General features: G+C 35.2%; 1 protein-coding gene across 4 annotated transcripts in view; it reads left to right on the top strand.

Moving 5' to 3' along the window:
- Positions 1 to 18,845, top strand: part of Nipped-A (Transcription-associated protein Nipped-A) — a 207,852-nt gene that overhangs the window by 176,442 nt on the left and 12,565 nt on the right. For 2 of the 4 annotated variants that reach the window (XM_081739846.1, XM_081739845.1), the window contains exons 56-60: positions 5,156 to 5,330; positions 10,090 to 10,315; positions 11,115 to 11,208; positions 14,856 to 15,071; positions 16,820 to 17,008. In XM_081739846.1, the coding sequence (XP_081595972.1) occupies positions 5,156 to 5,330; positions 10,090 to 10,315; positions 11,115 to 11,208; positions 14,856 to 15,071; positions 16,820 to 17,008 (900 nt within the window). Of the gene's footprint in view, positions 1 to 5,155; positions 5,331 to 10,089; positions 10,316 to 11,114; positions 11,215 to 14,855; positions 15,072 to 16,819; positions 17,009 to 18,845 lie in introns of all 4 variants that reach the window. The other 2 variants (XM_081739844.1, XM_081739843.1) reach the window with 1 other exon arrangement.

The following is an 18,845-nucleotide window of genomic DNA, read 5'->3' as shown; positions in this document are numbered from 1 at the left end:
CCCCCTTCCCCCTTATTGTCCTGAATTTTACTCTCAGTGTTTCTCATGTATTCTTTCGTGATGTTTTATTACTTCTTTTGTAGTCCATGTTATTTAATATCTATTGCAAGCAGTAAATTGTTAGAGCTAATAAGTAAATTGAGCTGAAATTGGTCAGGAAAACACATACTGGAAGCTACCATAATACTTGCTATTGTTTTATATGATAAATATATACGTATAATAGTCAGCATACCAATTAGCAGTATTATACGCAAAATCCTTCACCCGTAAGTACATCATCCATTTACAGAGAGCTTTCCGTTGATAACATCTCCCAATCTTTGACTTCGAACGACAGATGCGTTATGTGATGATTAACAGATGCGTTAATTTAGTTCAAGGGTGCCGCGGTGGCTCAGTGGTAGAAAGTTCATTTCTGGTGCATGGGGTCCCGGGTTCAAACACTGCTCCCGCCAAGTGAACTTTGTGGTGGACAAACACCGTGTGCGTGGGTTTCCTCGGAGTTCTCTCGTGTCCTCCCACTTTCTTCATTCCACCATTTCTTTCATTTCCCATCATCACCGTCTCCTTTAGCGTAACCGGCATAACCGTGGGACGTAAAACTCAAAGATTTCATTTCATTTTTCAATTTAGTTCAAAACAAGAAATGCCAGTTTCCATTCAGGAGCTAATTTGAGGGGGAAATGGAACTTTACACAATGATTTCAAATTTCCATAGGATTTCTGGTAACAGAATAATAATATTTTTTCTGTGCCATGAACGGTGTAATGGCAAAAATACATCACTTAATCAGATAAAAAATAAACACATTTTGCATACAATGTAACCTACAATGCCTATTAAAAAAAAAAAAAAAAAAAAAAACTTTAAATTAGTATGGGATTAAACAATAATTCCTTGTCAAATTATTACCAGATATTTTTTAGTATCAAAATAGATACGTCGTCAAAAATACTGCAAATAATGTTCGTCAGACTTTAAAAATGTATTCTTTTGTACTAATTAAAAACGAATGTCTCAAATTAGATTAAAGAATTGGACAGTTTTAAAATAAAAGATTATGGATTCAGTGGATAATGTTGGTCCATTTCTCATATTGTACGTATATTAGCACCTATATATTACGTAGGCTGTATTCGCTATGGTACTATGGTAGTATTGTCTAATATTTCCTGAATAAAAATTTTCAATTTCTTTTGTCACTTGATCCCTGTAATCCCCAAACTGATTCCACTATTCGTAACTACGTAAGTAGTAATCTTTACTCATTTTACGACATAGTAGTCTAATAAAACAGTTTTGGACTGACTCAGTTTTGTTTGTCAGTGTTGTACATACGTTATTCCAAATAATTACGCCAAACTCTTGTCTTGATCTTGCAAGTACCTTATATAAATATTATACATATGAGTTGACATTTTTAAACTCAGGCCATTGTTAGAAATGAACTCTTTTTATTATTATTATTATTATTATTATTATTATTATTATTATTATTAAGACTATATCATTAATACGATAGCTAAATTTCAAATTTCTGCCAAATACTATCCTAAAAGCGTAATTTGTTGAGCTTTATGCAAGGTTACTTCATTAACGACATATTTGTTCACATAGTGTTGCTTTTTGTTAGTATATGAAATATATATACAGTTTTCGTACCATGTACTAACAGTGTAAATCTTTTTGTAGTAAATGTCATCAGCATATAACAAACATTTGAGTATTTAAGTTTATTCAGACAGGAATTATTCTTTCAAGCTGGTCAGTTTCAGCGTCATAATATACAATTTCATCTGTCAAGTCGTCCCATAAATCTAGTAAATAGCATACCGTCAGACCGTACATTTAGATTACGAACATTAATACTAAATTAATTTTCTTGTACACTAAAAAACCAAGAATAACTGCTATGTATAGCTCTTAATCGAACACATTTTTTAACAGTAATATCAGCATTTTCCTTCACAAATGCAATAAGATCCCCACATGAAACACAAGAATCAAGTCTCGTTACAAACTGTGGTACTGTACGAGTAACTTTTTTGTTTACCTTTAATTTATCCATGACGTTCTTCCGTTGCAGTAGAGTATTACGGTTTCTTGGAGCGAAGCGTGATTCTTTCGTTTGTATTAACTCCTAACTGTACTTTTTGAATATTTCGCTTTGGGCATTTGGATACGAATTTCCACTCAGTACCTCTTGTCTCCTGTAATGTGTTAGAAGACACTTCTTTGAACTTGACACTCAAGCATTCAGAATCACCTTGAACTTTGTTTTGAACAGAGGATGTTGAGTTGTTTATCACTTTAGCAAATGTTTTCACTTTGTTGGTAGTTGATAATAGTTCATTCACCGTAATATTTTCTTGTTTCAAAGTTATCACTTCTGCCTTTAGTGCTTCGTATTTTTTTACTTATATCACGTAACATAATTAACAGTGTGATTTTCACCTCACCACAGCGTGTAGAGCAATTGAAAGAACCTGATTTGTCTTCTAAGTCTCCATTTTCACTTAACATAGCATCAGAACTTACAGTTTGGTCTTTTCAAGATCTAATATGTTTCATCACTGTAAGAGTAATGGAAGTATTGTCGTCTCGGTGTCTTACGCAATTTTGATATTTATACGTTGATGTACCATTCATTAAATACATATTATACTCAATGCATCTAAAGTTTAAGCAGCATGCTAATATTACAGCTTATCAAAAAATGGCTGAGTTAAGACATAATCCATACGTATCCTCGGTCGGCGCCATCTTTAATACTAATGAGAAGTAGTGCACATACAGAGAACTATCATCAAATACCTTTGTCAAACGATGAAGAGTATCTCAAAAGCAATAATTGCATTTATGTGAATAATGTAGGATTTCTCAGATTAGAATATCAGCAGGGCCGGCCTTAGGTGGTGTGGAGCTGCATTGGGAACATTTTGCGGGGTCCCAGGTTTACAACTAACATATATAGTATTAATTACTCCTTGCTGGTCTAGTGGTTATACTTATTTCCCTTTATAACGTTTTTCCATCTGTAAAATGTTCTGGTAAAAACGCTCACTCTGTTCAGTGCTTATAGCAGCTAATTTTTTAGAGAAATAACTCAAATGGAAATACAGACAATGAATGAATTATAAAATACATATTTCACCCTTGTGCCTCGCAATTTTTCAAAAAGGTTCTGTACCAATGTTTCATGGTTTTCTTCTCTTACAAGTAAACCTATCGATGTCGAAATCTAGTTTCCGGACCAAACTTGGCAGAGAAGTGTGGAATATCAAGAGCATAAGCAAAATTTAAAGTGCTTCTGTCCATAAAGACGACCGCAGTGGCCGAAAACCTGATTGATCAAATAAACCATAACAATGTGTTTCAAGTTTGAAAATTTTATTTTATTTGTAAAACTGGTAAAGGGATGAAAAACGAAAACACATTAACCGGTACCCGGAGGAAGTAAACATCTATTTGAGGGTTTGCTTATCATGGCCCCCATCTTGTATCTCGCTCGACTGTTTTAAATTGAAAGGGGGTCACACAATATATCAAATTGGGCTAGAATTTTACGAGAAATACAATGGTAAAGTCTTTATGTTTCCATAAGTTTGTAAGACATATGAAATGCACATTAATATGAATTCGTTGGTTCAAAGATTTCTTAACAGCTTTTGAAAAGAATTCAAGTCAGAAAAACCTAATGTATGCTAATGAGAACATCGTAGGGAGCTACTTATGAAAGGTATAATCAGCTTTATATTGTTATCGACTGCAGACTTCGAGAATGCAACAGACTGCTTCAAATATTTGCTGAAGAATTTTTCGAAAACCTTAACCTGCTCACTTCTGCGACTTTGCACTTAACTTTTGCATCCGTGCTGCAATAAGCAAAGTTGTATTTTGCTATATTTGTAATCATACAATTTTAATCATGTTAATTAAAAAAATTAAAGAGAAAAATTAGCATTCATTTCTCGCAGTTATCAGTTTAATTTCTTCATTAAGTGGCTATTTTTCTTACCTTTTCTCCTAAATATTAAAATGTATTTACCAAAATAGTGTTACCTTCCATATAAATATCAGGTATAACTTCATGTGTTACATTATCACAGCTGAACCGATCTCAATTGAATTTTGTACCAAAACAGGCTTCGGTCTTGGGGAAGTTTGTAAAATTCACTTCGATGAAACAATTATCATAAGCGGAGATATTCGTTCATTTCAACCTCTCGCGAGGTATCTTCTTCGTTAAGTATGAACCTTAAATCAATGCTTCATTTATCCTATATTTTCAGCTTTCTTTTTCTTGACAATTGGAACAATGGAACAATTCATTTTCTTTTCTGAAATTTATTTTACTTGTTTATTTTTCTTAATAATCAAGATCGGTTAGGTTATTTTTATATTCTTATCAATTAATTTTTCCATCTATCCACCTTGGAATGTTGTATAAATTGTGTAATTTACTATCAGTTTGTTTCATGGTATTATTATAACATTAAATTGTTATCGTGCATAAATTGTATATCAGTTTTTTTTTTTTATTTTTATTATTTTTTTTATGAGGTTCCAATTTCTGGATACTGTGATGTTTTTTACATATGAAGGTGTTTTGTTCATACGTTTTATGATATTTTGGAGAAATACTGTTTATTTGTTATTGAAAAGAAATGGCTGCATGTGCAACACATATATTGATGCAACAATATAAAAATTGATTCCGTTACTGATTTTGCTCGTTGATTTCTTTATATTATATACTTTGTTTTTAGTTGATTTGCATTTTTGTGTATAATTTTTAGTTCATTTTATTGCACTTTTTAAATTGTTCTTTATTCAATATTTTATAAGCTTTTTCATATATATTTTCTTACTCCTCTTTCTTAAAATAATAATTCATCGACATTGGGTACGGAAAAACGCAAGGGTCCGCTGCGAAGTACAATTAGAACCACTAGTTCATTATAATTATTATTAGAGACATACAGTCACGCAAGAAAACATTAATGTCTTCCTCCCTGCATGTAAAGAATTTCTAGGAGTGAATATGGAAGATGATGGTATGTAAATTGTGCTTTAGTTTGGAAGTAAACTGCAAATGTAAAAATGGCAGTCACTATGTTATTGTGATAATTGCTTCTTTATTTGTTTCAGATGGTGTGGTTCAGAGAGAATTGGTATGAAGAAGTTCTTCGACAGTTGAGACAAGGGTTAGCGAAATGTTACGCAATTGCGTTTGAAAATAGAGGTGCTGTTAGTGAAGCTACTATTACACCACATACGCTGAATTTTGTGAAAAAATTGGTATCAACATTCGGAATAGGAATAGGTAAGTATATATATATATATATATGTAAAGTATCAGGTTTCATATCAGTTGCAGTACGATATTAGGGTGCAGCGTTTTACCACTTTTTTCTCGGAATGAAATGTAATACCTGCCAAAAGTGGCCAATCCACATGGACATTTCAGGTATAGATTATTTTTCAAATCAGACAATATCTTCTGTGAGAACTATTGCCTCAAAGTTTCAAAATTTACCTGAAAATTACAAAAAATACCAAAGTTGTTCACTAATTTTAGTTATGTTAAAGTAAACATATTTTTGGTTAAATACATGTCAGTTGCTATGAAAACTGACATTCAAGTATAAAAATGCCAGTTATATGCCCTTGGGGGGAATAGGGGTGCCTCCTCTGGGACCAGAAAAGGGGACAAATTAAGTACAGTTAAGCGGTTGTGCAGCTCCTCGCTCACCTGGCAATATAGCCTGGCCAAGTGACCCAGAGCCCACCATGTAGAGGTGGCTGCACCTAGGGCTCCTCTGCTAGGCCTATCCAATCAACCAACCATATGTTGGGCCGGATGAACTGATCCGATTAGTCACTGTTAGGAAAAATTGTCACAAATTTGGACTTTGATTGAAATTTAGAGGCAGCTTGCCTAGAAAGTAAGATTGACCTGATTATTCCACCTCTAGCATCACTGGCACATACTCGGGGGGCTTCCTCAGTGACAAATTCACTATCCGTTCTACTGCCACCGTGTGGCACGGATGGACGGTGAAGGACCATTCTGGCACAGTGTTGTCAGGAAGTGAAAGTTTGACCATGAGCTGTTTGTTTGGTACCGTCCATAGAACTTACTGGTAGTACAGTTATTGAAATATCAGTGCTTTCCCAAAAGATCATTGCAGTGTAATCGTTTGTCTCAAAATTCAGTCTGGGAATAATGTTATATCTAATGGAGTTATGGAGATTCCCTGCTTCGTATTCTCGAGCACTAAGAATCTTATGTAATGCATCTTGTCGGACAGCAAGTCGATCATCAATCATGGCGAGGAGAAATTTTCTGGGAGTGCAAAGAATGCATTCGTCTGAATGGATGAACGGATTACAGCCTGGTATTTCCTTGGTAAGTATCTAGACCTTGAATGGCTTCAAAGACGTGAGAGGACCATCAGCAATGGAAGACTATGTTCTGATACGGCATTGCATAACCACACAGACTCTAAGTATGAATGTCGCAATTTCTATTAATTTCTTGGTAGGTTTTTTGTTGCAATATACAATGTTAAAATTCTTTTTGCACTAGTCAACCAGCTAGCTTTTTTAGTTTGCCAGGGAACATAGAAACAAGCTCTTCCGGGCATGCTCTGGAGTCAATGGCTTGAGATATCTGGAACAAGCATCTCAGGTCCTTACTGTGTTTTCTGTGCTCTTCTGGACTATGATGAGGTAAGTCACATTTTACTGGTTTGAATAGCAACACTGAAAGCTTTTTCACAGTTAGATAGTTTTGAAACTATGGGACGTGTGTAAGAATAGGGGCTTGAATAAACGCCGTGAATATGCGTGAAGAGAGCTCGGAACAGCAGTTCATTAAAATGCAAGAGACAAATAGCCCATTGCATTTGTTTTCCTGTTAGTTCCTCTAATTTTCGAAGAACAACTCCATTCCAAGCATGTTAGTGTATGTTCCATCACACCCAAGAACCTCAACTTTATCAAAGCCAACTCTGAGTTGGTTCATGATGTATTCGAAAGTAACTCGGGTCTCGTCATGTGCAGAGCCAGAGGATGGTATCACGTGACCAACGTATTGAGAGTTACGTGCAGCCACAAGTGATGAGTGCTCTTCTCTAACGATGCCTGTGTATGTTTTAGTGTCATCTCTTCTATCATCAAAGTATAGGATTTTAATGGGATCATCATTTCCAGAACTTTCTTTTAAATTCCGAGTTTACGTTTAAGTTTCGTACGCCTTATTTTGTTCCTGTCTACAGTTAAAGCAGATGTTATGTCGCTAGATTTTTGAGAAGTTATAATTCCAGCCTTTGAAGCTGCCTGAAGCACAGTTGTTATATGTGCCGCAGCCCTCTCGCTTACATTGTGTCTCTGAGCAATCATAACAGTTTCAGTCAAATCTACGAAAGTCGTTCCCAAAGTAATTTTTTTTTTTTTTTTTTTTTTTTTATGGAAACTAATGGAGATACATAACTAACAACAGCACAGTTAAACAGACCAATATTTCAGCTACAGACTCATTTTTCCACATAGTTCTCACCATTTGTTATGCACTTTTGCCAACGATGAACCAGAGCCTGCATGTCGCGCTTGTAAAAATCGGCATTCCATGGACTGTCTTCTGGATTCCGGCTCGTAGTGATAACACCACGTATCATCTCCAGTGACGATGCTATCCAAAAAATTGTCACGTTCAGTCGTTCATCTTCATATTGGTCCAGCAGGTCCCGAAGGAAAAGACAAGGACGAAAAAAGTTGTAGAAACGCTTAATTGTACTGAATTTACCCTCTTTTCCGGCCCCAGAGGAGGCACCCCTATACCTCCCAAGCGCATATAACTGGCATTTTGAGACTGGAATGTCAGTTTTCATAGCATCTGGCATGTATAAACCCAAAAATATGTTTACTTTAATATAACAAAAAATGAAAAATTTTGGTATTTTTTGTAGTTTTCAGTGAAATTTTGAAACTTTGATGCAATAGTTCTCACAGAAGATATTATCTGATTTGAAAAAAAAAATCTATACCTGAAATGTCCATGTGGATTGGCCACTTTTGCCAGGTATTACATTTCGTTCCGAAGAAAAAGTGGCAAAACGACCCACCCTAGTACGATATCCGACCGTGAAATCTGATGGTTATGGAAGCATTATGCAAGATTGTAATTGGAAACATACATACGTACATTTTCAATTTAATATAGTTTTTACAGCAAATGATCATAACAAAAACAATCCGAGATGAACCGAACTAAGAGGCTCCCGGAGGGCAAAGCTGTAGAACACAACCTCTGTTGCCAAGCAGAGCCTATCCCTGCCCGAGCTCGGCCACCAAACATAGCGATCTTATTCCTTAGACAATGGGCTACTTGCCCAGCAAATTTTGTTCAGATCCAAGAAATAAAATACCATATACAATCCGAACCGAGCCTGTTCCTCTCCAAGTACGGCCAACAAATATATAGTAATCTTTATTCCTTAGATCATAGGCTGCATCCCCACCAAATTTCGTTCAGATCCAGGCAGTAATTACCAAGAAATAAAGTTTCACATCCAAGGTGAGCCGGGCCTGTTCCTGGCCGAGCCGAGCCGGGCATGTTCCTGACCGAGCCCAGCAACCAAATATAGCGATCTTTATTTCTTGGATCATGGACTACTCTACCCCCCCCCCCCTTTACACACACACACACCTACCTACTTGTGGAGTGAAACTATAATCTTCCGTATGCTTACGATGAAAGCTAAGAAATTAACAAGAAAGCTAGGTGAAGAAAGACTACGATTAAAAAGCAACCCGTACAATATGGTGTACAGTAGCCTATTTTGGCATAATTGAACCATGTGTGTTTAAAGATAGGCATTTGGTGATACTAAGGTCTGAACCTAACAAACCATGTTGCAAGACTTTCTTTCCCCAGAACTTTGCAAACGATGAATTGACCCCACACAAATTTGGTTTCAACAAGATGGAACGATTAGCTTACACATTAAAATATCGATGGTTTCACAAGCATCTCACCTCTCACCGACTCAATATGTCTCACCATCTTACCGGAGCTATCGCTATGTGATTATTTTCTGTGGAGGCTAGAAGGAAAGTTTTCGTGAAGAAACCACGCACTGCAGAATAACTGAAAGGTGCAATTCGTAGGAAAATAGCAGCATTTTCACAAGATATTGGCCAACATACTGCACGAAATTTCAGTAACAGATTGCGAGAGTGCGTTCGAAAGAGTAGTTCTCATTTCGTTGGATAACATTCTTAAAACTTAGACTTTGTACTACAAATATGGCACTTTTGTTTCATTTTCAATTACAATCTTCTACTCTGATTTCAATTCACTCTGTTGAAACATGAATATATAGGAATATACACATAAATATATTTCCTACGAATTGCACGAATATATATATATATATATATATATATATATATATATATATATATAGTGTTAACTCGCTTTTATGTCCCGGCATTTAACGTTTTTCTGCTTTTCACCACATTTTTTGTAACGCCTCTTCAGTATTCCAATGTTCGAAATGTATTGAATCCTCGTTTTGGCGTGGGAGACCCGGGTTCGATTCCCGGCGGGAGCTCAATGTGGTTCGGATTCCACATTAATCAGTAGGTCCACGTCTCCTATAGCCTCGCTGCTGAACGGGACGTTAAACTCAACTCAACTCAACTACAATTACCAAAGAAGTTGGGTAAAGAATGGCGTGTTTCGCCTATGATAAGTCAAAAAGTAAAAGTGCTTAAAAGCCAATATACAGTATACAGCATTAAATGCTACATGTATAAGATGCATGTAAGATATATTTTTGCAAATCATATAAAAATACCCCGCAAAGCAAGCATGGTTTTTGGTATTCTGCTACTTCAGACGTTTTCTTTTTGGAATAATTTTAGTGTGAGGTGCTTCATGAACTACACTTCACGAATACTCGTGAATACATTTATTAATCTAGTCTTCACGAAAATAAGAAATCTAACGGTACATGAAGTCGATAGAGTAAATTTATGAAAATATCTTTGTAATTTTGTTATTTTCAATTTAACAGAAAACATCTCCAGCTCAGTAAGTGCAACGTTCAGCAGTGCTGCGTCAGAAAGCCTTGCACGGCGAGCGCAAGCAACAGTACAAGATCCTGTGTTCCAACGTATGAAGGGACAGTTTACCACAGACTTTGATTTCAGCGTACCTGGCGCCATGAAACTTCACAATCTCATTCATAAACTGAAGAAGTGGATCAAAATATTGGAAGCTAAAACCAAGCTTTTACCCAAGTAAGTTCCTTTCTCTCTGATTAGTTTATTTTTTCTCTCGTTTGATATTTTATACAGAGAATAAAAACGTGGTAAGAAAAACAATATTTAAAAAATATAAATCAAGTTTGGTTTCCATCTTGTGTTATTCTATGGATAGAGTTCACAGATGAGCCATAAGTCGCTTGACAGAAATGCTTTCGAAATGAATTATTTACCAACTATGAAATTCTTACAAGTTGCATTATAACATTTAGTTAGGATATCTAAATCAATTGTACAAAATATCCTCCTGTCATTTTCAATGCACAAAACAATGTGGTACAGTCATTCTGTAGTCGAACATTTAGACCTACTTGGTCTAGGAAAATCCGCTGCAGACCCAGTTGTTCAAGCATTTTAGTCACGTTATGAATATTTTGTCAAGATGGAGATACAATATTCGGAAAACGCTACACAAATTATACAATCATATCTTGGTAATTGTGGTTATGTAACCACCACTTTTGAATTACGAACACGTTTATCCTTTGGTAACTCTCTATTCATTATAATTACAAATGTAACAAAGTTTAAGTCCTGTATAAAATCACTCCTTACAAGAATTATTAACGAACCATACCATTACCTATTGTTTATGTCATTTAGCTACTGCTACTGTAGTCAGTTGAGGACTGAATAACTGCTAGTGTCAAGCGACTCATAGCCTGCGCTGTACTTCGAGATTTTGTTCTTTATTTAATTATTTTATTGTATTTATTATGATATGTGACTTTAGTACTAAGATCTGTAATTGATTATTTTAAATTTTTTATTTCAGGTCTTTCTTGATTGAGGAAAAGTGTAGATTTCTTAGTAATTTCAGCCTTCAGACAGCAGAAGTAGAATTGCCAGGGGAGTTTCTTCTCCCAAAGGTAAAGGTACTTGAGGATTTTTACCGCTTTAATAGTAGATTATAAGTAGTCTAGCTATAGTTATTAAAATACGGTAAATGAAATAAAATCTTCAGTCACATTGTTGCTTGTTATAGGCTATAAATGAAAAATGAAAGTGAATTATTAAAAAAAGAAAGAAAAAAAAACTGTTGAGTAGTGGCAAAATGGATTAGATGAGTATTGTAAGAAAACTCACATGGTATTTGGTCAGCACAACGTACAGAACTTAAGTAAGTGCAAAGCCGATGTAAGTTTGTACAATTATTTGAGGCTATTTCAATATGGCCTGGACGTTTTAATGGCCTTAGAATCAAAATAAATTGAATTCAAAATCTTCCGGAACGTGCTCAATAAGCCGTGCAGATGAATTGATGGAAGTTATCTTGTGTTGATAAATCTTAATTACGAAGCTGAAGTCTTGAAATTATTATGTCAACAAAAATTATCTGCAGTAATATTTAGAGATTATAGATTTGATATCTAGTTTGGCGTAATGGCTTGTTAGCCATGCCACAAAGCTAGACAATACTGTTAACAGTGTACTATATACTGAAATTTAATGCATAAAATAGATAATATTTTCACTAAAATATACCGGCTTTTGTATATTGAGAAAAAATCCTAAACAAAAAGTAACCCTATGTTGCTTCCGAATGAAGTTCATGGATTGTCGAAGTTTCGCTGCAATTCTGAGGGCACTATCAGGATACTTAAAAACATCAGGGATAGAAATCAACAGGAAGGTAAAATCAATTGGGTATAGCACACTTGACAGAAATTGATTTAATGTTATCGACGCTGTTGTACATTTGTAGGTCTGAGTTCTTGGAGAAAAGTAGATTTCTTGAGACAAATTTGTAATAAGGTGCTTTACTACATTTCTGTTATTATTACTTTTATTTATCATCTTTTCAATTGCTTTGATGATATTTTCAAAATTAGAGCAAAGATATGACAAGAAGCAGTGAACTTTCTTAGAATCAAGACTAATAGTGCTTATTTTCATATTTTGATGTTTTGATTAAAATCACAAAACTATAACAGATGTTTTTCGTTTGGTAAACTCTGTACGTTCATCCAACAGGAACCTAGAAGATTAGTGGGGACTCATGTGGTTCGGATCCCACATTAAACTGTACGTCCACATTTCATATAGTCATTGTGCTGAAAATGGGTGCTATACTTCAAATCCACCGACACTAACCTTATTTTCACTCATTATCTATAACAATATTACCATCCCCAGAGATCATTCAAGAAAAGGCAAAGAATGAATTGTTATTTGTATTAAGATGTTTCATTAAGCTTGGGTTGAGGTAAAGTAAATATACATTATTATTATTCTATTAGTATCTCGTTTTCTGAGAGACTTAAAATGAATTCCATTAACTAAAATATCTCTATCAAAACTTAATCTTAGGTGAACGCAGCAGTAGTTAAACAGATATTAGTGCAAGTTCGTATTGGCACACTTTGCCTACGGCTACTTTTGTAATGCGCCAAGTCGTTTATTCCTGAGGTATAATGAACATTTTATTCCTGAGGTATAATGAACAAATATATTTTCTATTTGCTTCTATCATTCCAAAGATTATTGTATTCGATTGCATTCACTATCTTCTTCTTTAGTTTATAGAGCAGGTAGCGTTAAACTAAATACTTGAAGATGACCTTCCTTCTCCACAGAATGTAAAAAATATCTATGCAAAATTTGTTTAATTCTTACGAATGCATACATAATGCAAAAGGTTTTGTGTGTAGTGTTAAATAAGGGCACTGTCTTTGGAGTTCCATAATCATGGGTCTTTTTATAATTTAGTATCTTGATTACCTCATTCAGTTCTTTCGTTATGTTAGAGTGCGTAATGGGTGTATATGTATAAAATAAATGAATTACCAGAAACTATTGTAAACATTCTTTCACAATTTAAAAAATAAAATTAAAAAAAAACTAAGTTTTCAGTAAAACACTATATCAGATGGAAAGTGGAGGAATAGATAGAAAGAAAAAAAATTTTTAAAAAACTGAGAAGCATACAGATTGGCACCATGTTGAAATGTATACAGGGCGTATCAAAATTCCGGGGTCATATACCAGCTCCGTTACGAGTAAAGATATGGAAAAGAGAAAAGATTGGAAGGTTGTTGGAAATATGTGGTTTTCAATCTAAAATGGGGAGGGAAGGATTTCCAATCGCACCACTCGTTTGGACTCTACACAGGTAAGGCTCCGTATATTAAATGAAAAAGTAAAATTTTCCGTCAACGGGCTGTTCGAACCGAACGTAAGGGCACCCAAAACTGACACAGTGAATGTGAATACAAACCTCGGCACTCAATAACCCGACAGGCCGGATAATTTGGCCAAACCTTGGCAGGGCGCAAAACTCTCGCGCGCAAATCCGTTCAAGGTCATTGCCCGCATGCTTGTGTCCCCTCTTTTCTCATTCTCTTTCTTGCGTCACATTCTCACTCCTCCACCACGTGTCTGGCGCCGGCGCACGCTCAGCCGTTGTCTACCTGTAACCTTTGCCAGTGCTAGTCTATTTCTTAAGGGTTTGGGGTCCGTGGTTCGATCCCAGCTCGCGCAGTGTGGACTTTGTGGTGGATAAACATCGTGCTCGTGGGTTTTCTCGGGGTTCTCCCGTTTCCTCCCACTTTCTTCATTCCATTATTTCACTCATCTTTCATCATCACCGTTTCCTTTAGCCTAACCGGTATAACCGTGGGACGTGAAACTTAAAGATTTCATTTCATTTTTCTCTTTCTTAAGGGTATTTGGGCAGTTTATTTTCTGTTGTATTCTCAAAGCAATCAATACATACAAGTACAGTACTGTATTTTCTGAGGGAAACTCTCATACTTATTCTTTTTTAACCCCATTCCGAATAATCCGGCATTTTCACGAACTCGGGACACCCTTCGATCCATATTAGGCCGAGTTTTCGGGACTCTGCTGTATTGTTGTACGTAAAACACCTCAAATTAATTTTCTAGTAATACTGTGTTGTTTTGTATGGTGAAGGCCCAAGGAAATAACATGATGATCTGAAACGTTGCACTTTCAATTAACATAGGACGTCTTACAACTACGTAGCCAAACGGCTAGTGAGATTAGACAACTTCTTCCCTTCTAGATTGAAAAGCACTTGTTCATAACAACTTTACTGTCTTTTTTTTTTTTTTTTTTTTTTTTTTCCACATCTTGTCTATTGCTTCGTATCTTCACTCATAACAGAGTTGACCTATGATCCGGACTTTTTTGATACATTCGAACATACTGAGCAGAATTCGAACGGTCTAAAGTACAGTATTTGAGATAATAACGCGTATTTACACCACTTTCTGGGAAATAATGAATTTTATATATACCTTTGGTTTTCTGTTGTGTGAAATAATAAGTGAAATACTGATCCGATAATTGATGGAGGAAATTAAAACCGGTTACCTCAAAACAACTTGACTTAGGTGAAATTGAGAGAAAGATGAAAGAAGAAAAATTAAAATTAATTTATTATGCATGAGATTCGTTAGTGAAAATTTTATTTTTGTTTAGAGCAGAGTATATGTTGTTTGGCAAGTCAGTATTGGACTTTTTAATTGTGCTTTCTGTGATTTTCCTTCAGCATTCCCACTACTACGTTCGTATAGCACGCTTCATGCCACGTGTAGAGATTGTGCAAAAGCATAATACGGCTGCTCGACGTCTTTACATACGTGGTCATAATGGTAAAATTTATCCATATTTGGTGGTTAATGACTCAGGACTTGGAGATGCACGCAGAGAAGAACGTGTACTGCAGCTATTAAGAATGTTAAATCACTACCTAGGAAAACAAAAGGTTAGTTTTAAACGTAACTGTACTGCCGATAATTCATCAATAATTGAGTGTAGTTTAGAGTAAATTAAAAATAATAATATTTTCTTTAAGAAAGATCAGATCGTAATCTAATTAGCTAGCGTCGCTATTTTATTTATTTATTTATTTCATTTATTTGAGGCTTATGTGAAATTGTGGCCTAAAAACAGACCAGAATCGCCTGGTAGATTGTATTTACGAGGACTGCTGGAAAAGTTTTTGCAGACTACTACGAACACTGGCACTAGTTCCGTTATTATAAAATTCGGAAGAATAGATGTTCCTACGTTTAAATTTTCTTTCATTTTTGTTTAAACCTGTTCGTTCATTTTTCACAGCTGTTTGAAGTAGTAGTAGTTTGGGAAATGGAAATTTTCCTTGAACACTTTTCAGGCATTTTATTTATTTATTTATTTTATTTTATTTTTTTATTTTTTTAATTTTTATTTATTTATTTATTTATTTATTTATTTTTATTTCAAGTGTAGTTTAACACCTAGACAATGCATCGATTGACGTCAGTTGGTTTTGGGAAATTAGGCACAGTCCAATAGAACTGCATGTAATTTATTTACCGAATGTCAGCGTGTTTGCACACTTCTTAGTGATAAATTTCGTAAAGGTCATCCATTCACGTTTGTTGTTGCAAGTAATGTCGATGCTGTGCGTGAAATAATTTAGACTGATCGGCATGTGACATACCGTGAAATTCAGGCATCCTTACACATTGACTTGATAGATGTTATTTTCCATGGTCACCTAAACGTACGGAAACCTTTCAAGCCGTTGGATCCCACACAACTTGACCCAAGCACAAAAACAGGCTCATGTTAATTGGTGTAAAGAAAATGCTCAAAAAATTTAGTCGAGGTCGGTCAGATTTAGTGTACTACATCATTACAGAGGACGAAACTTGGATCTATTCATATGAGCCCGAAACTAAACAGCAATCCACTGTTTGGGCGTTTCAAATTGAACTGAAATCAACAAAACGTGTTCGTTCGAGGAGTGTTGCCAAGCAAATGATTGCTTGTTTCTTCGGTTATACCTAATATGTGGCAACCATAGCTTTAGAAAATCGAAGGAATGTAAATTTTGAGTGATATACAACAGTTTGTTTGCAAGCCGTCATCAATGAAATGCGTAAAACAAACCCAAATGGTCACAGTTCTTCACCACCAAAACGCCAGTTCCCACTCAGCACACCAAACTGTTGATATTTTTTTCAGTAAAAATGTTGAATTAATGATCTGTAATGAAAAGTAAGATCTTGATGAGCGATTTTGTCGCCTGAAGCAGCTGTTGACGCATTCCGAACAGCAGTTTCTGAAGTACTTCTTTAAACTGCTGTAAAAAATAAATGAACAGTCGAAGATAATTGGAACACAGAAAGATCTATCCTTCCGAATTCTATAATGTCAGAACATTAGTGCCACTGAAAGTAGTAGTTTGCAAAAACGTTTCCAGTAGCTCTCGTATTAACAGAATGGAAGTTTCTATGTCGAACACTGATGGAAGTCTTAATGCATTTATGAATAAGAGTAAATAGATTTAAAAGGAAAATTTGTAAATTAAAATGGTAAGATAAACTTGTATACAGGGTATTTTCTTATCTTATTGTCGTCAGAATCAACATAACCACTGTGAAAGTTATCCTAAATGTATTTTTGTGACTTCTGTAATAAAAATATTAAATTATTGTATATGCTTGTCTATGTGTTATTTTTCAGGAAACTTCAAGACGGTTCTTGCATTTCACAGTACCTCGAGTAGTTGCTGTTTCTCCGCAGATGAGATTAGTAGAAGACAACCCGGCGTCAGTGTCTTTGTTGGGTATTTACAAATATCGATGCGCTCGCAAAGGTTTAGAACATGACACTCCAATAGCAAAGTATTATGAGAGACTTGCTACTGTACAGGTTAGTATAGCCACGATAATAGTAATTCATTGGTTCTAAGATAAGAGCTTTTCTGCAGAAAATTTAATAGTCATCTAACTGATTCCTTGTACTTACTTATTCATTACTTTGTATTTCTTTTTTGTTCTTCGTTTATTTTCTACTTGTTTCGTTTTTCTTATGTATTTTCCGTACTTTATTTGTATTGATATCTTTTGCATTTATTAAGTAACCTTCTGTGAATTAACTTTTGTGGGTGAGGGTAGATATGGCATGAACTAGTGGATTCAAAAGAGCAAGTAAATATGTTGGAGGTCGTAGTATCGACTTCCGCGATTTGAAAAATGCATATAAACAAGTCTCAGAAGGTGCAAAGATAAAAATACTGAAAAGGTATGTTGTGAATGTGGTAAGTACAAGATAGACCAAATAGAAATAATGAAAGTGTAGAGGAGGGATTAAAGAGGAATATTAGAACTCTGAAATACGATTATATAGTCAAACTAGTTTCTGTGCGCTACAATTTCAGCAATCTGGTGAACGTTACAGAAACAGTTTCAACCTCTTGCCCCTTTAGTGATCGAATTTTGTGAAACTTCGTGTTATTTTCCATCTAGAGTTCATCAAATAGGACCCCAAAAAAAGGGGGGGGGTATAAATTGCGCACCTTACAAAAGTGGTTTAATCAAACACGCAGATCGGTGCAAGCCCCTAAAATAGGTATTCCCAAAGAAGCAAGAACGTGGATAGGAATTCCGTACTTTCCACAATTATCGACAAAAATTCAACATTTTCTTGCAAAGCATAGCATATCTGCTTCCAGTATTCCGCCCCCCCCCCCCCCGAAAAGTTTAGAAAAACATCTTAGCGGATTCAAAAGTCATTTTGTTGATCCATTAATACCACAAAAGTCAGGTATTTATCGCGCTCAATGCGAATGTGACTCCTCATATATAGGTCAAACGAAACGCAATATTAACACCCGAATTAAAGAACATGTTAGACAATCAAAAAAGTCACAAGAAGAGGGCATGTCGGGATTGGCGCTTCGCTTAAAACAACATTCACACAATAAAAAGCAGGTTAATGTGATAGGTTCAGCAAAAACAAAGAAACAACGGGAAATTGAAGAATCATTCTTTATTCACAAATATAAACCAGCTTTGAATCTTGATTTTGGCAACGTTGATAGAATATGGTTACCTACCTTTGATGTATAATTTGGTTCTTGCAATAGTGAGGTAAGATAGACAACTCGCTTTCTTCAAATCAGCTCATTCTTTCGGACTGTGCTCTGCTCATGATATTTTAGTATCCTTCACGTTATATTCATCTACTCTGTGGTGTGTATTCCTTTTTCCAAAACCTTTTTCTTTCATCCGTTTTTATCATTATTACCCTACCACTGAAAACGGAACTAGCTTGTTGTTCCGATAATTGTGGAGGGTGCTTAGTTTCCCTGCAGGAGGATTTATTGGTAAGTACCTAGTTTTTTGCTCATTTGAATCATCCTGTCATGCGCCTACATAATAATTTTAGAGTTCAAGTAGGTCATTTATATAAATTTCTAAATAAAAGTTCCATCTCCTAGCAGGTTTGAAAATATGGTGAATGACGCAAATATATTCAAGCCTCCCTCTTCTTCGTAGGTTTCGCAACAAAGTTTGAAGTTTCTAGACCCAATGGTTTGGGAGAGTTCGTGATACGTATATATATAATAATTATATCAAAATGTGCAGTAAACATTGGATACAATTTTTCATCTTGAGGAGGCAGAAGTTATTGCACGAAATGGATGTAAAGAGAGAATCTGAGAATCTTAATTAAAAAAAAAAAAAAAAAAAAAAAGATGGAAATA

Source organism: Thermobia domestica, chromosome 15, assembly GCF_964235325.1.
Source record: "Thermobia domestica chromosome 15, izTheDome1.hap1.1, whole genome shotgun sequence".
NCBI lineage: Eukaryota > Metazoa > Arthropoda > Insecta > Zygentoma > Lepismatidae > Thermobia > Thermobia domestica.
Note: the sequence above shows the minus strand (reverse complement) of the source record. Positions and strands in the feature narration are given on the sequence as shown.